The sequence below is a fragment of the Chinchilla lanigera genome, unplaced genomic scaffold (genome assembly GCF_000276665.1).
Source record: "Chinchilla lanigera isolate Chin_1 unplaced genomic scaffold, ChiLan1.0 scaffold00011, whole genome shotgun sequence".
Lineage (NCBI taxonomy): Eukaryota > Metazoa > Chordata > Mammalia > Rodentia > Chinchillidae > Chinchilla > Chinchilla lanigera.
Genome location: NW_004955412.1, coordinates 24,786,027 through 24,796,457, shown reverse-complemented (window position 1 = coordinate 24,796,457; position 10,431 = coordinate 24,786,027). Strand labels below are relative to the sequence as shown.

The 10,431-nt window shown below is 34.6% G+C and overlaps 1 protein-coding gene across 1 annotated transcript; it reads right to left on the bottom strand.

Annotated features, from left to right (window-relative positions):
- Nucleotides 1-413: 413 nt before the first annotated feature.
- Nucleotides 414-1,352, bottom strand: LOC102030170 (putative olfactory receptor 10D4). Its single transcript, XM_005378407.2, has one exon. The coding sequence runs from the start codon at nt 1,347-1,349 to the stop codon at nt 414-416; it is 936 nt and encodes a 311-aa protein (XP_005378464.1). The 5' UTR covers nt 1,350-1,352.
- Nucleotides 1,353-10,431: the final 9,079 nt, after the last annotated feature.

Sequence of the window (10,431 nt, the reverse complement as noted above, 5' to 3'; positions counted from 1 at the left end):
AATTAGGGTTTACACTCTACAAAAGAGAATATAAAATGCTGATATTTGGTAGGACGGTAGCTTTTATGGAAATTGTTCTTCCATTCTCTCTGTCCTCTGGAAATATATGAATAGATTTTTAACTGAGACCATGAAAGAGCTAAATATTTTCTTAACATTTCAAAGAATGAAAAAACTAAGAAATAACTATTTCGGCAAGACAGTGGTGTTAGTAATAGTCCATGCAGTATAAGAGTTCATGAAATGTGTATTAAATAATGTCTTTAATTATATTACATCATAAAACATGAGTAATAGAAACAGACATAGTTTAAAACACTGATATTAAGAGGCAGATTAATTCAGAACCTTCAGATGAGAACTCGTCCTAAAACATGGAGAATCAAATTTTATCCAGCAAGCTTTAGATAATTTTACTCATGTTCCAAAGCAAGGCCCATCTTGAGAAATACATTTCTCAGGGCTGATTTGACATCCTTATTCCTCAGGCTGTAGATCAGTGGGTTCAGCATGGGAGTCACAAGATTATTCAACATCTGAATTATAGCACCAAGCAAGGGACTGGGGTTGGGCTGCAGATAGATGATGATGACTGGCCCATAAGCACAAAGGATTGCAGTGAGGTGGGCACTGCAGGTGGAGAATGCTCTTTGCCTGCCCTCTGTGGAGCGGATTTTCAATATGGAGATTCCAATGTGAGTGTAGGAAACAAAAATGAGAAACAAGCAAATGACAGACACAAGACCAACATTTGTAAAACTTACCCTCTGAGCTAGAGAGGTGTCCTCACAGGCCAGAGGCAACACTGCAGGTATATCACAGAAGTAGTAGCCCACCTGGTTGGAGCCACAATAGGGTAGTTTGAAGGTGAGGGAGGTTAGGACAATGGCATGGACACAGCCGCTCATCCAGGTTCCTGTGGCCAAGATAAAGCACACCCTGTGGTTCATGATGACCGTGTACCTCAGTGGATAACATATGGCAACAAAGCGGTCATAGGCCATCACTGTGTATAGGAACCCTTCGGTACATCCCAGGAAATGGTAGAAGAAGAGCTGAGTAACACATCCTTGAAAAGAAATGATGTGAGTGTGTCCTGAAAGGTATGACAACATCTTGGGGACCGTAGTTGAAGAGAAACCCATGTCAAAGATAGAGAGGTTTCCCAAGAAATAATACATTGGAGTGTGAAGCCGAGAGGAGGAGAAGATGGCAGTAAGAATGAGCACATTTCCCAGGAGGGTGCATAAATACAGTGATGAGAACAGGAAGAAAAGGGCAGTCTCTAAGCCTTCTGTGTCAGGGATTCCCAGCAGGATGAATTCAGTCACCGTAGTGTGATTTCTCATTTTTATGGAAGAACAACTCTGGAGTGTCTGTGAAAAGAAATTTATGGTTAAAAGCAAAGTATCTGTGTTTAGATCCATGAAGTGGTAAGGAACATAATGATCAAGATAATTTACAGAGTAATGCTTCCTGAAAGAAATTCTTACTTCCTGATTTGCCTACTTTTCCCTGACTGGATATCTTACTGCAGTTTCTGCATTTGCAGTTTCAAACTGCAGATTGTGCTCATTAACAATCTTACCCCTAAAGGAGTTGCAGGTTATTCTATATTTCCATCTTTAAAAACACTAGTAAATTTCATTAATTCTAAGTACTCCTTTGTGTTTCAAAAGGAACAAATATGAAGATTCAATGTTTTTATAACATACACGGCTACATCTAAATTCCTTACATTAATTTAAGATGGTTTAATTCCATTAACTCTCTGTTTACTGTAGGGCAGCCACACATGCACAGATAGAGTGTCTTCCCAAGTCACATCTCTTAGTATGTTGGTCAGCAGTGAGAAACTAGCTTCAGAAGGTTCTTAACTCTTAATGAGAAGAAAGTTTAACCAACAGGTTGCTCATTCACTGGAAAACCATGACTATCATACCGATGAGTTTGTGGTAACCTTCACTGTAAGCTTCAGAATCTGTCATTCCCTAAACACATACAAATGAAACAATCCTAATTTTCAGTACTAAAAAAGATACAGAGGTACAGGTTGAACTTTTCAGGTTTCATGTTCTGCAAATTCTGGTACCTTTTTATTTTAAAATTTCTAATCCAATGTTATCTTCAAATTATACATCTATTCATGGATTCAGCTGCCACTATTATCTCTCTATCTCTATCTCTCTCTCTCTCTCTCTCTCTCTCTCTCTCTCTCTCTCTCTCTCTCTCTCTCATCCCTTATCTCTACATTTTTCCTGGTTGTTGTAAGGAGAGGATGAGGATGAGCACCAAATTAAAAAGTGAAGGACCAAGTCTGGGCACTTGCCTGACAAACAGGGAGCAAAACTGGCTGTTTCTGTCAGCGTTGTTTCCCTTTCCTTTCCCACAGAGGGAAAGAGCCTCCCTGCCTAAATCTCCCTCATTCTGCAGTCCACAAGCAGATGTCCTGAAGCTTTTTTCAGTCACTTTGAGGTAGAGTGTCACCCAACCAAGTGCGGTTCAGCTCCCCTGCAGTAATCTTCTGTGTGACTCCAGGAACTGCAATGAGTCATAACACAAGAGATTTTTAAATCACCTTGTCTCCCTTTGGGTGATAGTCCCCCAAGTCAGGGATCTTATTGAGCAAGATGATAATTATGAAGCTGGTATAATTATGCCTTAAAAAGAAATGTTATTATAATTTTCTTTTTAAAATAAACTTCCATGAAATAAATGTTTTAAAGTTCAGTTCATGCATATATCACATATTTACATTGAATTTTTACATTTATTGCTTTTTCAATGAACTTTTGTTTTAATCTTTTACACTTTGTCATTATAAACAGATGACAATACTAAAAATTGATAAAACACTTGAAAAGATACAATAATTTAGAAAATCTGTTTAAATTTTACCTTAGAGTTTTCCTTTACTGTGTGTTAAAATATAATTTCTGTTCCACCTCACTTTCTCTTCTTTCTCAGTAGTTTCACTTTTCATGACAGTTAGATTCTGAAATTTCTTTAATTAATGGCAAAACTAACTGTAGAATCCAGGTCTTCTGATTGGTGGTGCAATTCTTTTCTGTTTTACAAACTTAAAATATGAGAAAATTATTGATCATCTTGGTGCTACATTACTTTTGTTAAGCTCAACTCGTTATAATAATAAATATAGTGAATAAAAAATAATTCTCAATTTGTTGTAAAACAGAATGTCTATTGAACCAGAATAGTTATTGATACTGACATAAGACAAAATATAAAAAACTAATATCAAAGAAAGAATTTCTAGTTTTTTTATTGTAATGAAATACTTCTAGAAACTTCATCAGTTGGCTTATAAAAATTTAAACTGAATATGATAGTTAATGTGGTCACAAGTTTGAGGCCAGTTTGGGCAACTTAGTGAGACTCCCATCTCAAAATTAAATGAAAAGTGTTGAAGATGTAGCTCAATGGTAGGGCACTTGCCTAGTATGCCTGAAGCCAAGAGTCAAATACCTAGTACCACAAGGAAAAGAAATTAAATATATTTTAGGTTTATGGAAAATTTTAAAAACTTATACAAAGAATCCACATATATCATTTGTTCATATTTCAAAGATATTATCATTTTATTTGCTTTGTCCCTCTTTTTCATATATTTGTGTATGTGCAAAATTTTTTAAAGTAAAAAAATTCAGGATCACATATTACATAAAGTTATTTTGTTTTGGTTTTTCCCATCTAAAGTTCTTGTATCATGTTCTGTATCTTAGGACATTAAAATTTTGAATATTTTAGGCCTAGTATTGCTTAGAATATCAATCAACTTGTCTGATGTTTCCTTCTGATTAGTGTCAGGTTGGGTACTTTTATCAGGACTAATTCAGAAAAACATTGTGATTTGACTACTAATGACGAGGTTAATTTTGATCATTTGGTTAAGGAGATGTTAGCTAGATTACTCAACTACAAAAATTACTTTGCTTTCCTAATTAATAATGAATTTGTTTTAAAGGAAATTACTTCACAATCATTTAATATCTTGTTAACCTTCAAATTTTTACCTTCTACCTTTAGAATCTATGGATTATCTTTGTTTGAATCAATTATACATTCTCCTCAGCTTATGAAGGGGCTCCATCTCTTAAACTCATGGTAAATCAAAAACATTATAAGTTACAAGTGCACTGAATAGACCAAATCTACCAAACATCACAGCTATGTAGAGCCTACTTTAAACATGCTCAGAATACAGGAGCCTACACTCGGACAAAATCATCTAATACAAAGCTCATTGTATAACAAAGTGTTGAACATCTACTGTACACACCGAGCATTTTATAGATATGATGGGATTTGAAATATAAAACACAACATTAAAATAACACTGGCAACACATTACATGGCAGAATATCAGTTTTTTGCCCTCACTCCTGCATTACTTACTGAGGGATGCAGGTTGCTGCTGCTGCCCTACATCCTGAGAGTATTTTATTTCATATTCCTACCTCTGAAAGAGATCAAAATTCAAAATGTGAAATATTGTTTCATTTGAATGTGTATTGTTTTTGCACCATCATAGAATTAAAAGATCATAAGTCAACATATTGTAAGTTGAAGACCATCTGAAATAATATTTTCTCAATTTAATGATTCTTACCACAGTTACTAATTGGCTTTTAATTATAGGGAAAAAATTTTCTTTTTCCCTTATTTGTTTATAACAAATAGACATTTTAACAAAGCATTGATGCCTATCTTGTTGATGTGCTAGCTGGACTCATGAGATAAGATGATTATACTAGGACATTACCTCTCATTGGGAAAAACCATTCCTTATTAGGAGAGAAGATGAAAAGATACCAAAAGAAGATCCTTTCCCTGAACTAATCTTCTTCAAAGTTTCCTCCTAACTCTGGAATATTAACTGCAATTTTGTATGGTTTTCTCAGAACTAAAGACCAATTCATAGGATAAGGAAAATAAAATTATGGATAGAGGAAGTAATGGTAAGGGGGAAATGATAATGAGGCAAATAGCAACTTTTTTCTTGGTATGAAATTCTTACTGAGTTAGAAAACAAAAACAAAAATCTTTTTCATTTGCTTAGTGCTGGCAAATAACAAAAAAATAGATGTTATGGCTTGTATCTAGATATTGCCCCAAAGTCTCCCACATTCATAGGTAGAGTTTTCAAAGGTGGCTGGATCTAGAATGCTTGATGCTGAGATTCAGTGTGTGATGCCTGGGTCAAGAGTGTGTATATATTAAGTTAGTCCACTGATTGTTTTGGCAGGGTCTCCTTTAGCTCCATAAGAATTGTGGACTGCTTTGTCTAGTTCTGTGAATAATACTCTTGGTATATTTACTTGGATTGCATTATATTGGAGATCTTTTCCATGGTGACAGTTATTGGGGATTCCTGCAGTGATTCTTCAGTTGCCTGCCAAGTGTTACAGTACAGGGAGAGAAGAACAGCAAGAGACAAAAATAGAGGGCTGCACAGCAGGGATCTGGGATGACCAGTTTGTTCTCGAGGTACAAAAAGTCATGAGCCATCCAGAACTTTGGCATTTACTCATTACATCTGAGAAAACGATCATGAGTGAATGGCAGTGAGTGTTAAAATGCAAGGACAAGGATCACACAGGAAACTGTAGTTTCCTTAATAAGGAAACTGTAGTTTCTTTCCATGTCTTCAGCAGGTCTTGTCATGCCGTGTGAGTGCTGCAGCAGTCATTAGCCCTAGGGCTTCCAGCTGTGACCAAAAAAGAGCAGTGTTTCCCCATTCCAATCTGGCCCAAGGGCAAGACAAGAACAGTCTCAGACATGCCCTAGACTTAATTTATGATTCTGGATCCCCAACAGTATTAATTCTACATATCAGTTTTGGAAGTACAGTCATATTTACAGTTTTTATTCCGCCTACTCAGGAACAAGGAATATCTCCACTTGCTGTTGATCTCTTCCATCTCTTGTTTCATAGTACATTGTACCAAGTTCTCTAACTTTTTTGGTTACGTTAATTCTTAAGTATTTAATTTTTCTTGATGCCATTATTAATGGTAATGGTTTCCTAATTTTTTATTTTGGATTTATTATTAGTATACAAGAACACTATTGATTTTTATGTGTTGGTTTTGTATCCAGCTATATTGCTCAAATTAGTTCCTAATTCTAGGAGTCATTTGCTGGAATATTTTGTGTCTTCTATGTAAAGAATCATGCCAGTTTCTGATAATGATAATTTGACTTCCTTCTTTCCTATACATACCACTTTTATTTCTTTTTCTTACCTGTTTGCTGTGGCTAAAAATTTGAATTATGCATTAGATAGGAGTGGTGATAGTGTACATCCTTGTCCTGTTCCATATTTAGTTGGAAAGCTTTCAGGTATTCTCCACTTAATATGATGTTGGCAGTAGATTTCTCATAAATGGTATTTGTCAGTTGAGATAAAGTCTTTCTATGCCTATTTTTTTCAGAGTTTTTATTATGCATTCATGTTGAATTTTGTCAAAGTCTTCTTCTGCATCTGTTGAGATCATGTAATTTCTGTTGCTGCTTTTGCTTATGTGATGGATTATTTACTTATTTGAATATGTTGAAGTATCCTTGCCTCCCTGGTATGAAGCCCTCTTGGTCATGATGTATGATATATTTGATGATTTGTTGAATTCTGTTTTCCAGTGACTTCTTGAGGACTTTTTAGTCTATGTTCATTAAAAACATTGAACTATATTTTACCTTTTTAGTTGAATCTTTGTCTGGTTTTGGAATCAAGATCATGTTAGCTTCTATGAATGGCCTATGAGTAATCCTACTTTTTAAATTTCATGAATGACTTTGAGGACAGCTAGCATTAGACCTGTACTAAAGTTCCTGTAGAATTAGGTAGTGAATGCATTGGGTTTGGGGGTTTTCTTGGATGCTAGTATTTTTATTACTTCCTCAATTTTATTGCCTGTGATTGAATTATTCAGGGTTTTAATATCTTGTTTCAGTTTTGATAACTCATGTGTCTCTAGCAATCTCTCCATTTCTCCTGGTACTGCAATATACTGGAGTACAGGTTTATGAAGTAGGTACTAATAATCTTATGGATTTCAGCAGTGTCTGCTGGAATTGTACCATTTCCTTTTCTAATTGCATTGATTTGGGTCTTTTTGTTCCCTCTTTTAATAAGATTGGCTAAGGGTTTATTTATTTTAGTTATTCTTTCAAAGAGATGGCTCTTCAGTTCTTTGATTATTTGCATTGTTTTTCATCTCAACTTTATTAATTTTAGCTCTTTATAATTTCCTGCATGGTACTACCTTTGTTTTTAGATTGTTCTTGTTTTCTTTTCTTTTTTTGGACCTTGAAATGTATCATCAGATGGTTTTAAGGTTTCTCTGGGGTTTTTTTCTTTTTTATATGGGTACTCACAACTACAAACTTTACTCTTAAGACTGTTTTCATTGTATGCCATATTTCTGGTATGTTGTACTGGGATTATCATTTGATTTTAGGAACTAATTCCTTCCTCAATTTCTTCTATGACCCACTGATTATTCAAGAGTATAATTTTTAATATTCTTATGTCTGTGTAATTTCTGTAGATTCTTGTGCCACTGATTTCTAGTTTATTAAGTTATGATCTAATAGGATACAATGGATAATTTTTATTCTTTTGCATTTACTTAAGCATGCTTTATGGGCCAGTATGTAGTCTGTTTTGGAGAATGTTCAATGCTCATCTGAGAAGAACGTATATTCTGTTGTTGTTCAGTGGAACACTTGATAGAGATCTATTCAGTCCATTTGCTTGGAAGTGTTATTCAACTCTAATAATTCTTTATTGATTTTTACCTAGTTGTTCTGTCTATTTGTGATAGTGACATATTGAGGTCTTCTGTTATTTATCTCATCTTTTATGTCCAGTAGTGTTTGTTTTATAAACTTGGTTGTATGTATATTTGGTATATATATAATTCCAATTCTTATCTCTTCTTAAGGTTTGAAACACTTTATTTCAAGCTCTCCAGGGTATTAAGGTTTGTTTTGACAATTGTGCTATAATTTTAGTGGGTTTACTTTTATAAGTGCATTGTTACATCTCTTGAATTGCTCTTAGGATTCTGTCCTTGTGTTAGACTTCTGGGATTTTGATTATGATTTTTCATGGAGAATTTGTTTTCTGATCATGGCTATTTGTGGTTCTATATGCCACACTTACTTATATGTTAAAATTTTCCCCATACTTAGAAAGTTTTCTGTTATTATCTGTAAACAGGTTTTTATGCAATTTGTGCAATCTTCTAATTTTTCACTAATTCCTGTTAAACTTTGGTTAGTTGTTATCATATCATAAGAAAGTATTTCAACCATTTTTCATGTTCACTTGTTTTGTTAAGGTATCTCCAGGAGTATGACACCTGTGTGAGCCCTATCTTCTAGTTCTGACACTCTCTCCTTGCAATAGTCACTTCTGTCCCTATTTTCAGTAGAATTTTTCATATTCTAGGTCTCTATTGGGTGTCATGTCATGGACACTAATATTTATTAAACTTGTCATTCAGGTTTTATATAATTTTGTTTAGCTCAGCAAGCTTTTTATTAGTATGTTCTGTAAGATTGTGAATTACTTTTTTTAAGTCCATTATCAGAGAGCACTTTATTGATCTGTTTTTCTTTGTTTCCTCTTTTATCTTTTTGTATAATTTATGTTTGGCTTTTGATTTCCTCCCTGTTGATGCCCCATAGGTCAGCTTTGTGGGAATTGGGAGTTTTTGGAGTTATTTTGTTGCCTTGTCTTCCCATGTTTTTGTTGCTTTTTCTTTGTGTTACTGTGTGGTAAAGTGTTTAAGTCAATTATAGTGGCAAATATTTATCACTATTGTGGAGAGCTTTTTAGAGATGCTTTTTAGAGATGTACCCTGTGATTGCTAAGAATAGACATTTCTATCTGAACTAGTACACAGTTCTCCAGAAATGAACCACACTATTGTTGATGATACAAAAAGACAAACCAGATTTTGGTATATAGTAAACACCACTTGATAGCAGTAATTATACCACACTGGCAATAGTAATGAAATCAGGAAAAATAATAAAGTCAAAGCCAAACTGGAGACTGACAAAACATAAAAACCAATAAAAACTACCAGTATAACACCCTGAACCATAAAAAAGATATCTATAATTGTAAACACAAAGGTAAGCTAAATATTAACTTACATTAAATATCTACTAAATGCAATAACTATGCCACCACTAACGATAAAAAAGAATTCACCCATAGTATTGTGGAGTTAATTAAATATCTAAAGATTGAGATTAATAATAATACTAGTAAAGATATAAGAGACAGGGAATGGGAGATTAAAAGTAAAATTTCTAAAATAAAAAAGGAAGCTGAAAGGAGAAGAGAAAAGTGACACAAAGAATAAAATTAAAGAGTGCAAGGAAATGAATTAGATAAAAGTAAAAGAAAAGAATAATCAAGAAAAAAGAAAAAGAAAAAAAACAGAGCAAAGTAAAGAGAAAAGAGGAAAAAAGAACAAGAACAAAGAAAAGGAAAAATGCTAAACTCCAAAACAAAAGTGAATAAATAAAATGAGTCCAAAATTTTCCTCTGATTTTGATTGAGTGATTTCTTTCCAGGGCCTGTGGTGTCAGAATCCATTAAACACGGGGGAGGACACCGAGTCTATGCTAAGATCTACTTTGTTTCCATTCTCACCTTTTTGTGTGTGTGACTGTTGAATCCTAACCTGTCCTTCCTGCAGGATGTTGTCACCAATGATGTGTACACTTGGGCTGTAGTTACTCTGGACACTGTTTCCATGTTTTGTGCACCATATGTCACAGTTTTCTCCACTTTGCTTTATGGGTGGTATGGTTGTATACTCCTCCCCTTGCTTTGGAGGAACCTCTGTTCCTGCAGCCCAGGCTGTAGCAACCATCCAAGCCAAGGCCATGATCAAATTAGCAAATACAAAAAGCAAACAGACCACTGAACTCTGCTGGGTGTAGGCAGCGGTGTGGGGATTCAAACTGTCCAGTGGACTCACTGTCAGTGTTTTCAGACAAAACTCACCCTGAAACCCCCTCATGACTGGCCTGAATTCTCACCACAGAGGGTACAAGCAGTCTTCCATCCTTCCCATCATTTCAGGTCTCTGCCTCCTGGAAATTGATTGTGTTACCTTCTAAAAGGAACAGTGTGGCTTACAAGAAAAGCTATAGACAACCAATAGCTCAAATAGTTACAAAACTGAAAATGATTCTTCTGGCATCTAATGAGAAATTACCCAGGTTCACAGTGTTCCCAGGGTCAAATAATGAAAAGAAAATAACAATGTTCCTAAAGAAATACCTAAACTAGAAAAATTGTAGAAATACATTTAATACTGTATACTTGGGAGATTGTCCCATAAGTATTATGAATTAATTTGATTTTTTGGTTTATTTTTAGTA

Coding starts and splice junctions, on each gene's coding strand:
- LOC102030170 (XM_005378407.2), bottom strand. CDS start 1,349: ATGAGAAATCACACTACGGTGACTGAATTCATCCTGCTGGGAATCCCT.